Below are 19029 nucleotides of genomic sequence, written 5' to 3' on the forward strand. Positions count from 1 at the left end.
CTCAACTTTTAAAGTATTACTTAATTGTCTGTTATCAAGTTTTAGCTGCAATACCATGGTACTTATGATAAAGTTTTTAATTAAATGATATTGCTAGGTCCCGGATAGAGGTGGGACCAATTTCACTTGAAATGTCCTCATACAAGGTATATATGTTAAAACCTTTAAATTGACATGACAGATTCATTTGTGTACTTTGTGTACACCACCATAGCGTATTTCAGAACTATACATGTTTACATGTTGAAGAAGACCCGAGATGGCAATTTTGATAATTAAAATGTGCCTACTTACTAAGAAGATTAACTAACGTATCATGTTGATTTTCTGAACAAATCTATGTAATGATCAAAAAGTCAATAATGTGGAGATCTTATTAACCAAATGCATTTTTCAATATTTATAAAACAAATTAAGAAACAACCATAAATAAAGCTTCATTTAATTTGAAAATTAGATACCTACTTGCAATATGATTTACAGCTTAAAATAATTACAAAATACTGATGGAGTGCATGTGATGATAAGATTCTTTTACGTATGAAATAACTGATGCAAACTAAATGCAAGTTATATAAAATAAACACTCCATTCAGTCGTAATCATAAAGTATAAATTTGAACTACATCACTGCTTGCACATAGCAGAAAGCTGTACTATATTTCATAAAATCACAATTCGAAATTGTTGTCGTAAATAAAATCAGTCGACCTAACGACATACAATATCGAAATTAAAATCCAATTTACGTTAACAGTGAAATGGAGATTAAATTGCTACACTTTTTCACACAAATAGGGTTTTTAACATCTGTCACTCGAGTTATTATTCAATAACACATTAACCTTTGCTGAATTTGTTTATCAAAATAAACTGTATGCTTATATTTTAATATCATTCAACTACATTGATATATTGTATGTATAAAATTGTAAATGGGAAACAACTGAAGTGTTGTATTGTGCTCTTTTGAAGTTGTTTGGACTAAGAGACTGATAGAAAAGAGGTGCATTCTCTATGACATCTAACATTGAAAATAATATTGGGATATTATAATTCATTTGAGTCTCGGAGTTAATTCATTAATGCAAATCCACAATTAGAAAAGGTACGTTTGGTTTTGATATGTATGATAGTGCACAACATGTAAATTTTTGTAGTTAAATTAACTGATTATTGTATTTAGATATCATCTCAAACGTTGTAACTCTTTTGGCTTTGAGAAATATGCAGCATTTAGGTAAACTCGAGCGATAAAGGAAGGCAAAAGATACCAGAGGGACATTAAACCCATAGATCAAAATAAACTGAAAACGCCATGGTTAAAAAAGAAAAAGACAAACGGACAAATATTGGTACACACGGCACAACATAACACTCTAATCGTTTGGCCCTCGGGAGCAGCAGTATTTTTACAGAGATCTACTATCACGTGTTTGACAATACATAGAAGCAAATGGAAATTTTAAATTCATAATGATACTAACGTTCAACGGCAACAACTATAGCCACCATGAACGTCTCATTGTGTTTAAGTTCTTATGTTATATGATGTAAAATATAGCATTAAAAAGAAACAATGTTTAGAATGATATAAACAACAAATTTGATTCCTGTTTGTTGATTCATGAAAAATCAATGCACATCAACAAATAGTATGTGTCTGTACCTTCAATACGTCGACAACTATAAACTGATATCTTTGTTCTCCTGATAGCTACCCCAGTTGTCCAATTTTACATTTTTCTACCTTCATCTCGTAAAATGTTGCCTGACAGAAGGTTGTACACTGACTTATTGTGGCTTACATATCATGCATATATGCCCCTTGGTTTCTGGTGGATAGTTGTCTCTTTGGCAGTCATACCACTATCTAATTTTTTTTTCTATAATAGGTGTGATAAGCTTTCAAGCAAAATATTAGAGACAAGAAGTTTCTACTACCTGAAGAGGTAATACGTATTTATGTACATGTACATATTACCACATTGAATACGATGCTGCAGTCTGCTTTTGTTTATGCTTTTGTAATTTAGATATTTAGATTTTAGATAAGAAATCGTGTCGTTATGGTTATTTTGGCAAAAATCTTTAGCGAGGCCGCTAGGGCGAACAAATCCTCGAGTCGATGAATTCAGTATAAAAAGAAAGAAATCAAACCTCTTGATAGCTGTTCAGTTGTGTGAATGAAGTCGCGTCATGTCATTGAAATATTTACGCGGATTGACAAGTGTCGTTTTTGCATCGATACGTGACGTCATTGCAAAACATTCTCGAATATCAGGCCGTGTCAATCATCTTTAAAATAATAGACAGTGGCATCAAAGCGAAACAGTACAAATTGTCGATAATTCTGTATCTTCTGTAAATTAAGCACGTCATCTTATCATCTCAAAGCAGATAAAAATTCAGATTTTTATCACGTTTATCTTTTTTGAAAAAAATATGGCATGTTAACTACCTAGAAGAAACTAATGATCATGTTTTCTAATTAATACCGGATGAAAACACATGTCTCAAATTTAATCCAGCAATTAAACAAGAGCAATTAATGCATAGTTTATAAATATACCACTTTGTTTATAAAGTTTTTCTGGCATTAGACATACACCTACACATTCCCGAAATATTTCAAATTTCGAGTTCTTTTATGCAACTTATAGTGATTAAGATATCAAAAATTTTGACTTAACGCAATACCTTGCTAAAGAAATCTAATATGGTGTGTGCACTATCGTCATTTTTGAATACAATCTTATACATTGAACATTAGTGTAAAAAGTACTGAATACATATGATTTTTTTATTACAATTTTGTTGTCTAAATTAATTTTCCCTATTTTCAACATTTTAACTTATCATGTCTGTTTGTTTTGTTCACACATCGTTGTCAATATAATTTAATTTGATGCGAGTGTCATACAAGTGAGATGTTAAGCTAGCTATGCAATTATGACTAATCTTCCATTTTCTATATCAAAAAAGGAATATGACAGTTGTTTTATTGTTTTGTTTGAGCTTATAATATTGCTATTTGAATAGGGACTTTCCGTTTTGAATTTTGCTCGGAATTCAGTATTTTTGTGATTTACTTTATGCATATATTCTTGTCTTTTCTTTATTTGGCATTTTAAACTGTCTTGGATTCGAGCGTCACTGATGAGTCTTTAGTAGACGAAACGCGCGTCTGGCGTATATACTAAATTTGGTCCTGGTATATATGAGGAGTTTATTTACTAAATTATATATTTCTTTTGACACAACCTAAATATATATATAAAACATATCGAAGTCGAAGACACATTTAAAATAATGAAGTCACTAAAAAACTTACAAAATCAACCACTTTCATTCAAGGGAACAAGTGAACAACAAGTAAAAAAAGTTTGTTTCTCGTTTTTTACGAGAATATACGAGAATAACCAAATAATAGAATGTAATCTTTTTCACGACATTCATCAATAAGCTTACCATACTACGTAACTACATTTTTTTTAATAAAAAATCACCATTGAAAATGTTGCTTAATATGTCATTCAATGGTTTTGATATCATCATTGAAGCTGAAAGATACTATTATATTTATATTTGAACATGTGTTTAGAACACTGTAAACCAACTAAATTTCGCATTTTCGCGAGAGAAAAAAATGACGCGAATTTAAATCGTCGCGAAAATGTATCACTAAGTCTTTGATCTTTCCTTATTTAACTACACCAAGTAAATTAGAAAATCGCTAAATTAAATCGGTGCGAGTTGACTAGAAAGGGCTTTACGCGAAATAAAGTCTCCGCGAAAATAAGTTGGTTAAATCTAAAAATGCAATGTAATGACATTCTTAAGTCGCCCATTGTATCTTCGTAACCAGGTCATTGACAAAATCCATGTTATTTTGATGACAATGTCCACTACCAGTTGAACATTACATTACACATTTAGACTGTTGACAACAGTGTCCCTGTTTGTGACATATTCACCTATTATGTCTGTTTGTTTTGTTTATACATCGTTGTCAATATTATGGAATTCGATGCAAATGTCAAAAAAGTGAGAGGTTTAGCTAGCTATAAAACTAGGTTTAATCCATTATTTGCTATATAAGAAAACGCTTTAACCATGTTAGGTATATCACAGTTCTTATCCATTTGTTTCATGTGTTTGAGCTTTTGATTTTGACAATATTCCTCGGAGTTTAGTATTTTTGTGATTTAAAATTAGGTATAATACTTTTGAATATTAAAAGTATTTTTTTTTATATTTTCGTCATTGCAAAGGGCAAAAAACTGGAACACTAACCCCAAAAAAATCCGGGACTGATCTCTGATGATACAGGAGTGTTATTGGATTCTGATATACATGTAACACCTGTCGTTTTACTCTTATATAGCTATAGTCATCCTAATAAGTGAAAGTAATACCAAGTTATTTAGAATCACGCTATAGCGGATATATTAAATTGACCTTTATTTAATTCGCAGACCTAACCAAACTCGTTGACCAAATATAAAAACATACATAAAGTAGTTCTAAAAATCATTAACATTGATAAACTGTATCTAGCTAGATGCATTATATCGTTTGATATGAAATATGTTTTTTGAAAAGATGAGTTTTTTCTTTAAATGAACATATTTTTAATCATACAATTATGTATAGATTTACCACGTATATCATACATTTTGAATTCATGTCATTTTCAAGTGAGAGTTTATGTTGTATCTTGTGTAATCTCATTTGTCTGTTTGTCAGTTTATTTTCAATCTATGAGTTTAACTGTCCATATGGTATCTCAACCTTCAAGAATGTTCTCAAATTACTTGAATGTGACATTTCCATGATATTGTAGCTGCTTAATAATTTTCATTTATTATGAGGCATGTGATATCTGTAAAAGGAGAGAGGTTTACATAATTAGCTGTAATTGGAAGAATTTGTACGCATGTTCTTAACATGATGAACAGGAAGGGTCTAACTAGTGGAACAGATTCAAATTACTCTTTCCCAGTAACTGCAATTAACCAAGTTTTAGCGGGAATAGTGTTATCAGTCTTAAGTTTTCTATAAGTATTTTGTAGACTTGCTTATATTTTTGTTGGCTTTAATGTTGTCAGTCTTAAGTTTTCTATAAGTATTTTGTAGACTTGCTTATATTTTTGTTGGCTTTAATGTTGTCAGTCTTAAGTTTTCTATTAGTATTTTGTAGACTTGCTTATATTTTTGTTGGCTTTAATTTTGTTGCCAATCGCAATGTCTGTTTATTTGCTGCTTGAAAGTTGTTAATGTTTCCTTGTTTTTCGCCTCTTTCGCTGATTTGTGATCTTGTTTAAAATATCTAATACTTTTTTTAAAACGAATGTAGTTCAGCCTTTTTTTTTGTTTTTCAATATTGAATTGATATCCGCACACAAAACCAATGTCAATTTAGCAGGAACTGTTACTTCGGATTTCATTTATTATTATAAATTTTTTTGGAAATCAGTTTAACCTTGGTTTTTTAATTAATGGACAGCAAAAGTGAATAAGTAACCTTCACTAGGAAAAGCGATTCAGTAAATAGCGTATTTATAAGCGATCGTACGCACATTCAATTAAGAAATGATTGAGAAATAATATTCTCAGACACTTGTAACATTAGAAGAATAAGGCTGTCCTTTTCGGGATCTTCTTTGTACTATTATAGCTGCACAAGTTTCTACGTTTATACACCAAAGGTTTGAAATATTTATGTTTGAGCGGGTGAATATTTTTTATGAAAATGGTTGACACAAACGTGCTGATGTTTGTAAGAGTTATGTCCCTGATCCTAGGTCTACCTCTTTAAATAGTTCTTAAATAATTCAATCGTAGAACTGTTTTCGAATAGACTTGGAAGAATTACCTCTAGAATATAACTGTTAGTACCAGTTATAGGGTAGAACTGTACTTGATGCCGAACTGAAACAAGAATGTGTCCACAGTACACAGATTCCCCATTTGCACTATCATTTCGTTTGTTCAGTGGACCGTGTAATTGAAGTCAAAAATCAAATTGGGTATTGAAATTAGAAAGATCATATCATAGGAAATATGCATACTAAGTTTCAAGTTGATCGGACTTCAAATTCATCAAAAACTACCTTGACCAAAAACTGTAACATGAAACGGAACAGACGAACAAACGAACGAACGAACGAACGAACGGAAGGATGAACGAGCGAACAGACAGACGCACAGACCGGAAAACATAATGCCCCCTCTACTATCGTAGGAGGGTATGAAAAGCATTGGTTAAACACTTACATCATCTACATGCAATAAATCAAATAATAACCACGAATCATCGTCATGGATAATGCTTATTTTCCTTATTCAACACTAACACAGCTTACAGCATTTATAAATTACAAATATATATATTATATAGATAATACTGGTTAACACTAACCACCGTTTCAACGTTACAAATTCAAAAAGATAATCCAATGCAATCTTTCATTTCCAATCAACAGGTAACAGTTACTATATAAATATCTGGAAGAATATATCGTTATTTACTCTGCATATGTACTGTATCTGCAAAGAGAATAATGCTTGCAGATTGGTCATTTTTCTGATTGGGTTTTGACATAAGCTTTGTTTTATTATGTAAAATAGTAAATTTTTATTTTTAATTAGATTTCTAACAGAGGTGACATTTTAATTTCATTTTCAGGAAAGTTGTCCAGAAGACGTACAATGAGGAATTTAAATGATTATTTACCATGGAGATTAAGAAGTGTAGATTCTTGAGTCACTAATTATATTGATTGACAATTCTTGACCACACTTAACTGGAAATATGTGTCTGACTTGTCTACACTCCAATATTGTGCACGTGCAATACTAAAATTAAAACAATGTCGTATGGAAATTCTGATTGCTTTTCGAATTCGGACATGCTCGCTAACTGCAACGGAGATATAAAACATAAGGAATTAAACTCCAATCATAATGAAAATGAAAAGTTTCTACCTCATGACAACCATAAACGGAAGGACCCTCGTAATGGTATGATCGAAAAACGAAAAGAAAAGAAAGAAAAGCAGATAGCTATGAACAATACAATGGACGTTGTCGTACATGTGCATGAAACAGATGGTTGCTCAAGGAGGTGGACTAATCGTGAAAAATATTTACTGTGTTTGTGTTCTCTTCTGTTCTTTGCTTGTGTAGCTTTTGTTGTCGTGGCCTTCATTCGAGATAGTAATCATGGTAAGTTCTTAAATAATTTTTTCTCCGTATACATATACTTATATGCATATATTTAGACGTATGTGTAATTCATTGATTATGTACGCTATCAATTATGATAACGATCAAGTACCCTTGTAAGAAAGATCTTCGATTTTTATTTATACCCTTTTAATAGATTGCTGGTGTACGTTGCAACTTTCATCCATCGTGTCCTATCTTGACGGCCAGTTTTTATGTTATATGTGAAGGTAGTTGGAGTGTTTGGAGTGAAACATCGACCAACCGTGAATTCTAGTCAGTTATGATCAGAGTTGAACCAACCTGCCACGTGCTGAATTCACAACATCAGCGTGGACAAGATATCCAACTAAAATCTCCTAACTCAAGCACTTCTTTGACAACTGAAATTGCAAAATAGTCTAATTTGAATTATTCCATATAGATGTAAGTTCTGTTGAAAAAATGAAAATATTCATTTCAGTCCAGAATGACAACTCTGATGTCACTGTGGCGTCATAAACGTTAGAACAATGATATTTTCTAGAAATAAAACATTGTATTCACTCTTAATCAATCAGTAAAAAACTAAAAAATCAGCATTAAAAAAAAAAAAAATAAGAAGAATTAGTAAGATTTCCAATATAAACAACTATCCTTTCGAGTTTAAATAAAGTGAATGTATAAAAAAAAACCGTACCTAGGTCTTCAATACTGTTAACACGCTAATGTTTAATCGGCTATGCTATAAAAGCCGTCGAAATTAAAAATGTGAAACAGTTCAAACGAGAAAACTGAAGGCTAAATCCTAAAAAAAAAACAGTTTACGAAATCAAATAATGAAAGACATTTTTCAGGGACAATCACTGAAATCAAGGCTCCTTACTTGGAACAGGCACTTATAGAATGTGATGGCAGCGTTAAACATGTTTGAGTAAATTCCATAGACTAGAATTTTCGGCTCTCCCTTGACACCATTCTTGAAAACTGATGATAGTCCGTCGGAAGGGAACGATAAATGGCTGACGCGTGTTAAGAGAGAGCAATAGTTCTTGTACTTATAAAAAACACCCTTGTAAATTTCGAAAACAAAACAGGCTGATACCGCTACAAGACAGCATTCGCACCTGCATAATGAAAAGGGATTAATATGAGTTTACTTGTTTTACAATGAACTATAAATAAATATGTTTAAAGACAAACATGGTTGTGGGCCCTCACCATTCCCCTGACCCAATGACAGATTTGAAGAAAGAATAAAATATAAAACAAATTACAATGGATCGGTTCAAAGCACTAAACAACTTCCATAACAATAATAGACACAAAGCACCACAGTAGCAGTACTCATAGTTACTGAAAGATAGTTCAAAGCCAATTACAACTAATTACAATGTCACTGTCCTTAGAAATGACATGAAATATATCGTATTTTCTCTTATGAAAACTAAGACATTGAAAATGTATTCACTGCATGCGAGTCCAGTAATTGGATTACCGTAACTATATGAGTTACAATGCATTTTAACCTTGTTATTGGAGAAAAATGCGTGCTTGAATCAGTTTAAGTTTTAACTAGCATAAAAATGCTTTAATTACAGTTGGTATAATGGTTTGTCTGGCAATATATTAGCTAATTAGTTTCCGTATGTAAACAATCACTAACTTCAGCGCAAATATGTATTTACATTAATTGGCAAAATATTCGATTAAATCTTGGAGATGTGGTTGTATTTTCAATTTCAGGATAATTTCCATTCCACCGCTTGCAACAAAGTCGTCTGATTTTCATTTAAATTGTCAAAAGTAACATGTTTTGTTAAACGGAGAACAGTTTAGATTGAAAACATCATTTCTAGAAATTCGCAATCTTAAATACCGTTTTTCCTACTATTTTAACTGCGGGCATTATCAGAAATGTTTATGTAGGAAACAAACACAAGCATCATTGTAATCGTAGTACTTGAAAACGTAATGAACTACAATACTAAATTATTTTGTATTGCTAAATTTTAAAACTCACATAGTGTATTCATTGTTTGATAATCGTTTACCATTTAAAAAAAAAGAAAATGTTTGTACTCAGAGCTTCAGATAAGAATTCACAAATTGGGGTTTTTAACCACCATTTTCTTACATGATTGGGTGATAAAGTTTTTTAATTGCATTATCAATTCTAATTCACCCCTCATTTTAATATCAAATTGGGTTTTTCACCACCCAGCTCCTTAATGTATTGGTTTTTTTTCATCAACACAATATTGAACATTTATGCAATATCAACCAAGTTTTTCTTTCGTTTGATTGTTTTTTTCCAATTTTAAGGGTCTTTCCGTTTGGAATTTTCCGTGGAGTTCGGAATTGTTGTTATTTCATTTTTTACAATATAAATGTATGTTAACCAAGTTATTAGAGAGAAATGTGTGTTTCAATCGGAGTTCCATAAACTGTGTTGATCAATTTTGGCTTATAATTACTTACAAGAACACACCCGCGAAATCGCAGGTCTTTAGAGCCTGGTTGAAAGTTTGTAAACAGATATCGATGTAGGATGAATTTTTGTAAAATCTGGAGAATTTCAGAAAAGGTTTAAAACTGAGTCATATGCACTTGGAGACAGGACAATTATTTTAAGCCCTCTCCTTTTCCCCAAAGTTCTTTATTGTTTTGCTTTCTGTTAAATTCCATTATTTTCGCGTTTCTGTATTCTATGAACATACATACAATATACATTAAGTCTCTTTATATTATAGGGTTAAAATCATAGTTTACATGCAGACTTACGCGAAAACATTTGTCCTGTCCCCGAGTGAAGACGAAAATTATGTCTAAAGAGGGGAGTAAAGGGTGATATCTACACGGAAGAACGCGAAATATAAATACCATTTCAGGATGAAGGAATAGTTCAAAATTTCTTGCACGTTGATCGTTTAATCGATTTCACGAAACACGGTGAATAACGAACCTTTTTCGCGGCTGCACGTGAAATAAAAAGTGTCAAAATACGTTGCATGTAAATAACCCTTTACCCTTCTTTTAAGTTAAAATCGGAAGTCTTGGGTATGACTTAAATGTCGGTCTGATGACGGATACAATATCCGGACACCTTTTCTTCTTTTTTCTCCCAAGAAAACCAAACTAAATAATAATAAGAATGGATGACAAATGCAACTATGCATGGTACCTTTAGGACACAGAGGCATAATGATTAATTTACTGCGGAAGGAAGAGAAGCGACACTCAAAATGAGATCTTCACGTTTAATAGTATAGATATCTACGTCCATTTGGACTCTGGTGATAGTTGTCGAACTCTAATTTGCCAACATACCACATACATATCAATTGTTATAAAAAAAACTTGATTCAATGACCATATACATTTTTAATTTATGTAAATATAACTAACGTCATACATATATGATTCTTTTAAATATGTATAAGTCCAAGTCAATTTTGTGGCCATTTGTCACGATTCTGTGTCCATTTGTAAGTGGACCATTTGATTTTGATGTTAACGTGCAGTAGGAATATGTGCATGCATATCAAAATGAGAACATTAAGTGGTACGAAAGTCTACTTTGTACATGGTGAGCAAAATTTGTTAACTACAAAATTTTGAAGGTCTTTGGGTTGTAACGATATTTTGATTGTAGTAATGGTCAATATAGCTCTAGAACTGATGCATAGTGAAAATATATGTTTGTAAATGTGTGTCTATCGAAATTCAAAAAACGGATATAGTTCTAGAGTTCTGACCGGATATAATATTTTGATAATTTATAAACTCGTACAATGGAGACTTTTCGAATGTTTTTTTTTCGTAAATTCAAAATTAAAAAGTTTGGCAGAAATGTCACTGTCATAGTGGAGCTTTAAAAAAGAAAATATTTATATGCTTTGGAAATTCAGGCGAAAAAAATTTAGTAAATCAGATTGATGTATCATCATGTATATTCGTTTTGTTTAAAAACTAATATAAAAGGGTGGGTTGATTGCTAATAAGGAGAGAACCGTACGGCCAAAAGACACAAAGTACAGATATGAAAGGTCTCACAGTTGATTACAGCTAGTTCAAGGTCAATAACAAATAATAGAAACATTTACTTATAGTATATTATAGTTAAACACTGAACTGTACATTGACAGTCTATATTATCGAGAGTCTTGCTCTTTCGACTCGGGCTTCAAAGTCAACTCAACCTCCAACGAACCCAGAAAAATAGAACCATGACTCGACCAAGGAATCATGAATAAAATGAGAACATCTGTGATCCCTTTTACATAACTATTAATAGATAACTATTTACAAAGCGAAATGAGCATCATGACCGTGTGTGTTATTACTTTTCAGGCAATGCTAATTAATTTTACTGCTTATTTAGCTTTTGGCGTTAACTATATATAATTATTATAACAACGAAGATATCTTTAAGTATATATCAATAGCATTTATGATTTAATATCATGACAATAATTAGTAATTATATCCTTTATCATAACTGTTTGTCACTAGAAATATATAATATTGAAATAGATATACACAATAGAACAAATTCATAGAAATTCACAACTAAAGATAATTGTACGGTCTTCATCTGTATAACTGAGAGGTAAAACAAAATGTAGAAAAGAACTTTGAATTATAATCCTGGTACCTTTGATAACTATTTTGAAATAAATAACATGGCTGCCTATAAAATATAAGGAATTCTTTGTTCCATGGGAAAGCAGCAATGAATAACAAAGACATATTTCAAATTAAGAATACGATAACACATATATCAGCGACATAATTGAAAGATTTATCAATTGCTGCCACGTCGAGTTTAATATTTAGATTGATGAAATCCAACAGCTTCTTGTCTTAATAATAGCAATGTATACCAACTACTGAAACCCGTTTACTTTACATAGGTTTTTAATATCCGTAATGTTTTACACTTTTTCTTGTTTGGAGACTTTCCATTGACAGTTAAATTAGAAGTCACTTTGCTTTTATATCGATAGGTTCCTGCCTCCATTTTGTTTATTCTATATAATTCTGCTTTTATGCTTATTTCATTTCTCTTTATATATGTTCACGTCGCAGTTTTCATTCATTTTGTATGTTTTCACAAATACTTAAAACTCAATGTTGACTAACAGTAATTCGTTTTAAGTATCCCCTTGTGTTTTATTTGTTATAATGATTATATTCTTTTAGAGTGAGTAGAAGATGGGTATCAGTAATCCCAAATGGCTCAATATATTGAGATTTCAGCTTTTAATTGACATTCAATCTAATTTTATCTCTAAATCTAATTTAACTTCATAATCAGACCAAACAAGTCGTTATGGGAAGTACTTGAAGCCCTTTAAGAGATGAGTATCTATCGGGAAATAAGTTCAGTCAGTTCGATAACTTTCACTAATACTTTATTTTAATAGCATTTTAATGCAACCGCAATAACATTGGGAATACATAATGCATTAGAGAAATAATAAAAAAATATGTTGATGGTTTACCACCTCTATGATTATTTATATTACAACTTTTTAATATCTACAATGTACTTATGCTATCTAAGTGCCAAATGATAAATGACATACTGTGTTCAAGCATCTTGGATGTGGATTAAAAGTACTTATATTTGAAAAAACGATGTGGGGTATGCACGTATAACAGCAATCAAAAGTTGTGCCGAATACGTCTAAGATAATCTATGCCTGGGATAATAAAATCCTTAGTTTTTCGAAAAATTTAAAGTTTTATAAACAGGAAATTTATAAAAATGACCACATTATTAATATTCATGTCGACACCGAAGTGTTGATAACTGGGCTGGTGATACCCTCGGGGACGAAACATCCACCAGTAGTGAGATTGACCCAGTGGTGTTAATAGTTATCAAAGGTACCAGGATTATAATTTACTACTTAAGACTCACCAGTGACGCACAAATCAAAATATTTATAAAGCCAAACAAGTACAAAGTTGAAGAGCATTGAGGATCCCTAATTCCAAAAGTTGTGCCAAATACAGCTGAGGTAATATATGCCTGTGATAAGAAAATCCTTAGTTTGCAAATGACAAACAATAACATAGGTTGATTTGATTTTTTAAACTCTCTTGTAACGAGATCTGTTTTATGAACTAAGCACAGCACCAACATTTTGATAACCACCACGATTGTCGCGTGGTAGAATTCTCGACTTGAGTGTGGGATATCATGGATTTGAGCCTCAGCTGAGAAAAATCAAATAAAAGATACTCAACGTGCCGTTCTAGTACATAGAAGAGTTTATATTTCATATCACATGGTCATGTCCTTGTCCTTTGTTATCATTTAATTACCATATGACGTTAAACACCAATACATACATTCACCCATCATTTAAAAACGATTACGGTGATTCTATATCATTACTAAATGTTGTCAAGATTTTGACAATTTGATACAATTGATAAAGCAAACAAAAAAATACTAAACACACACATACATTTATAACATTTTTATGAGGTTGGGTTTTAAATGAAGTTGATTAATATATAATATTTGGCCTGTAATATATATAATGTTAATTTTCCAATAAAAGTTAAATCGCCTAAGTATACCTAAGTATACTTGATGCAACAAATCAAACAAAGCTTGCAATTAAATTACAAACATATTTATGCTTTATTAATCAACGTACGGGAATCGTATGATTTCGGTTTTTGTTTTGTTTTTGTATTTCTATTTTGTTTCAATTTTCCCCCCCCATATACTGACATATTAATTTTATTCTTAAAAAAAAAACCAATTGCACATTCATAGCTATGAGTTATCTTGAAATGGTATATAGATGATGAATCGTTATCTGCATGGTAAATAAAAAGATTGAGTTAAATTAAAAACGAAGATAAAATGAGAGACAAAAATATTATTAATATTTTCAAAAGCATTTTTATGAATTTTATGAAACAGTAGTTAACTAAAGATTTATTTTATGTAAGAGTTGAGATTTATTTTATGAAAGAGATAATATTTAGTCTTTGACGACCGATATATGAATACGGCTTGCTGTTTGAAGATATTTTCAATGATTACTTTAAAAAATAATCATTTTAAATTTGATACCTGATTAAATCGACACTTTATCAACAAGAAACCATTAACCTTTTTTTTAAGGATGTGATATGTTGTCTTAACGCATATGACGTCATTACAGTTACATTTTGTTCACATGCAGTTTTGTACTTTTAAGATACAAAAGTTTTGGGTTAATTTACAGTTGTCCGTATCGTATATTCGATAAATCTTTTTCAGTTCATAAAATACAAATCTAAATTGCTTGGCCCAGAGCTATTCAGTCATGTGTCTTATATATGCCTTTGCAAATACTGGATTAAGCGCTGCATTTTCTTGAACACTTTCAAAGCTCGTTCGCCATATAATGATCCATATTCTGGGAAGATTGTCAAAAGCGTATAAAAAGAGAATAAGATTCGTAAGCAATGCAAAACATATTTAATCAACCAATGATATGTCTATTTTTCTTGTTAACGATCTAAGTAGGGGATCCAGGGGGAGGGTTCCGGGGGTTGGAACCCCCCTTTTTTGGACGATCAATGCATTTGAATGGCGACATACAGTTGGACCCCCCTTTGTCTCGGGTTGGGAACCCCTTTTTAAAATTGCATGATCCGCTCCTGGATCCTCATTACTTTTGTTTATATTCTGAATTATTAATCTTAGGGAGTAACCATTTGATTTTCCAAGTTGCTCATCCTGCAATTTTATTTTAACTCAAAACTTCTGTTCTGGATTTTGGTCAAATTTCGTTTAAGGCCTCTTCCAAAACAATCAACTGGTAACTCCCTAAACAAACATGGAGGTCAATGACCTGTAGAGGTAAACATCGTTCTGCTATATTTAAGGTAATGAAATCTTTTAAATATTATAAAAGCGAGGCATTGCTCTCATTAAAATTCCATTCAGTGCTCTTCAACGTGAGATGAACGCTAAACACACAGAAAAGCCAAGTCATTATACGGAACTACGCGGAAAAAATAAAACAAACGTCGCCGTACTTGACCTCATTTAATTTTCTATGTCCTTACTTTTCATAACCGAAGTGCAGAAATAATACGATAAACAGGAACAAGCTATCAAGTCTGTCTTTTTCTTTTGTTCGTAATTGCGTTAACTCCTAAAGAAACCAGACTACTCGTGACATTATGCCAACACTTGACATATGTTCCCCAGGATATTAAATTCAAGACGAAGTACAAAATAGTCACTGTGACAATAATAATTTGCTAATAAAAACATGAGTCGAGCCTAATTGAAAATTTTACAACTGTAGTACTATTGTTTGTAAAATTTTCTGTACTCGCTAGGGGACAATGTAAAAAAGAGCAATGTCCGGGAAAATACTTCACGGAAGATAAAAATATCGAATTATGAGGAAGCTTTTATAATATCATAGTCAGCGAAATGATAATAAAAAGACAATCAAATTGCTCAGTCATAATCAGAAATGACAGACAATGCTAGTATGCTCAAGGGTAAAAAAACGACAAGACATGCCGGTTTACAAAGCACTACACATAAAACGTAAGATTGACAACAAGGAGTTAGGGGTTGACCATAGATTAAACCGAAAAGTCTATCAAGGCTTTGACTTATAAAGTTTTGAAATAAAAGGTAAAAGGATTAAAATTAAAAATCTTGATCAAAACTACTACAATGGCGTCACCCATAATTTTCTGACCTAACGGGTGTTAATTGCATGTCTTCTGAAAAACTATTCCAAAGAGAGAGTTTATTATTTCATTGATTGGTCTTTTACGTCACTGTCATCACTACTGGCTTTTTCGTGTCTATCAGTTTTATTGGCGGAGGAACTTTAATTGGTGTGCTTGGAGGGACATTAAGTAGGAAAACTGAAAAAGCTAGTCAATAAAAATTGGGGTCAAACGCATCTGGCAACCTACGTGTTAATGGGCTAGTGGTACTGGAGGTTGGATTTCTTCGAACACTGAGGCCCCAGTGATGGAGAAAATAATAAAATTGAAATAAGTAAAGTGATACGATTAGTCAACTTTATGGTGTCAACAGTCAAATTAAATAGAAAAAGCTTTATACGTAAAGCACATATCTACCATTGTACTAACATGTTGTGATTTGTATTCTTTTCTTTTTTTTCCCTCTCTGATTGTCAGTTGTGTTTTCAACTTGAAATTATAGACATCCCTATTGTATCTTTTGACTCTTTTTGAAATACACACTCTAAAACCATTGATACTTCCTTACATGATTATCTCAGTTAATTGGTTATATGTTATATGTAGATAATACACACTAAGCTAACAACATAATGCAATTAAACGTGTATTTTGTTTATTTTCAGTGCCTGTAAATTATAATGTATGCATTTCTCAGGAGTGTATAAAGACAGGTATGTACTAATAATGCTGTAGGATATAATTTTGGATGTAACACGTCTTCTGATTGGCTGAATGTGTTTTGTCTACCAGCTTATAGTCATAATTTTGACCGTGACGTCATCAATGTTTGTTTTCCTCGAAATTTACCCCTTTCAAAGGAATTTAGAATTAAGTGATAAGGAATGACTGTAATGTTTTTTTCTGAGTATTCGAAATAACCTAAACGTTTGGTCAACACTTTCAAATAAACTATTATATAAAACAAAAAAGAAGAAGTGGTATGATTACCAATGAGACAACTGTCCACAAGACACCAAAATGACACAGACATTAACAACTATATGTCACCGTACGGCCTTCAACATGCTATATGCATGTTATTCAGTGTGCACCACATTTTTTATATTATTTAGTCATAGACAGAAACAGTATCACAGTCATTGCTTAAATAACTACATGAATAAAAACAATTGATTAAAAGAGGAATCAACGATCGCATAAGTTAACGGGAACCTTTTCAAATCTGTTCCCATATTTTGTGGAGGACATGCAATTAATAGTAAAACTGTTCACACTTTTCCACACCTCACGTCTTATATGTAAACATGTTATTTCAACTTCAAAGTAATCATTGACAACGTGGAATAGGTTAAAGAGACAACAATCCGATTAAAGAATAGAAAACTACCCATGACCACCAATGGGTCTTAATCATACAAGACTAACAAAACTTAATGTAACTGACTTTGGACAGGAGCAAAAATGCTGTTGGGTTTAAACCAGCTTCGTGATCTCAAACCAACGCATTAGATAAACTTGCACAATCGTATATTCAATTTTTGGTGCAAATGATACAATGTAATTTTAAAACAGGTGGCGCAAACGTAGCATAGAGAAAACAAGTTGTGGCACTAAAGGACGTATTTGTGGCGCAAAAAAAAAAATGTTTTCCAAATTAAAACCCACACAGTAATATACTGTTTTGCATACGCAACCACATTGTTTAATTCCCATCATATCATGTATAAGTTCCTAGTCAATGCCTTGTTGACAACAAAATCATGATGGTATGATACCATAATTAACATTTGAATCAACAAAAGGCAGAGATGTATTCTGTAGAAAAGTTTGGAATATGCTACAAATAAAAGATTGAACAGCCGGAAAGACGTTATGAAGATAAGATAGGAATATATTCAATAGAAAAGGAAAGCGGAAATGTTATCTATGGAAAAGGCGGAAATGCATTCTGAATAAAAGGTTGAAATTAATGTATTCTATTGATGAGAAACAAAGGACGGAAATTTATTCCATATATAACGCTTCGATTAAATCTGGAGATTTTAATTACTATTATTTAAGAAAAAAAAAGGAGTCGCTATCTCAATGGTCGGTATTGTTATTCAATGTGTTATGAGTTATAGTATTCTCAGTTACGTTGATCACCTATTACGAAACCATTTTAAAGTACAATCATATTTGTGTCAATGGGTTTGCTGTTCTTTAAGCAACAACACAACGTCATATTTTATTGTTAAAAGAACAGCAAACCCAACCATTCGTTCGTATTGTAGCCCTGTTAAAATATAAAAAAGAACAAAAACCTGTCATTTCTGGGCCTTTTATAGCTGACAATGCGGTATGGCCTTTGCTCATTCGCGAAGGCTGTACGGTCACTCATAGTTGCTAATAATTGTGACATTTTGGTGTCTTGTGGAGATTTTTTTCATTGGCAATCATCATGATCATACCACATCTTCTGTTTGTATGAATAAAAAAAAGATAAGATAAAAATAGATAACAAATGATACACAAAGTTAAAGAATAAAGAATGGAAGAAACCCCCACCCAGACCCTTGTGCGTGCTTATATTGAAACGACCACTAACTTGTTTTATACAATTTTCAGCTACTTTATTAATGGATGCTATGGATACATCGGTTGATCCTTGTGCGGACTTTTTCCAGTACGCATGCGGAATGTGGAACAAAAAGCATATAATACCGGAAGACAAATCCAGTTTCAATACATTTGAAAAGATGCTTGATGATTTACAGATACAACTGAAAGGTAAACATTACATGTTTTATTTATTATTTATTTTGGTTTTAGGATGTTTCCCACCTTATTATTTAAAAGAATTAGTTCTTGGTAGCCATTGTATGTTTGTACAGTGCAACCAGTGTTTTCCGACACAATGGGGACCAGAAAAAAAATGTTGGATTGAGAAGGGTGTCGGAAAACTCTGGGTTTTTCTGCAATGATAGGCATATTTTGTACCATGAACATGTGTCCCTTAAAGCAGGATGTTGGAATACTCAGGTGTCAGAAAATCAGGTTTCACTATATTTTCATAACTACTACAATCTAGGAACTACCACAATGGTTTCATCAAACTTGATCTGC

General features: G+C 31.9%; 1 protein-coding gene across 1 annotated transcript in view; it reads left to right on the forward strand.

The window, feature by feature from the left end:
• Window positions 1-952: 952 nt before the first annotated feature.
• The window catches only part of LOC134693769 (neprilysin-1-like), a 48578-nt gene continuing 30501 nt past the window's right edge, over window positions 953-19029 (forward strand). The window contains exons 1-4 of the mRNA XM_063554675.1: window positions 953-1108; window positions 6692-7230; window positions 16587-16634; window positions 18532-18693. Coding sequence (XP_063410745.1) covers window positions 6876-7230; window positions 16587-16634; window positions 18532-18693 — 565 coding nt within the window. The 5' untranslated portion in view covers window positions 953-1108; window positions 6692-6875. The remainder of the gene's footprint in view (window positions 1109-6691; window positions 7231-16586; window positions 16635-18531; window positions 18694-19029) is intronic.

This window comes from Mytilus trossulus, chromosome 12, assembly GCF_036588685.1.
Source record: "Mytilus trossulus isolate FHL-02 chromosome 12, PNRI_Mtr1.1.1.hap1, whole genome shotgun sequence".
NCBI classification, from domain to species: domain Eukaryota; kingdom Metazoa; phylum Mollusca; class Bivalvia; order Mytilida; family Mytilidae; genus Mytilus; species Mytilus trossulus.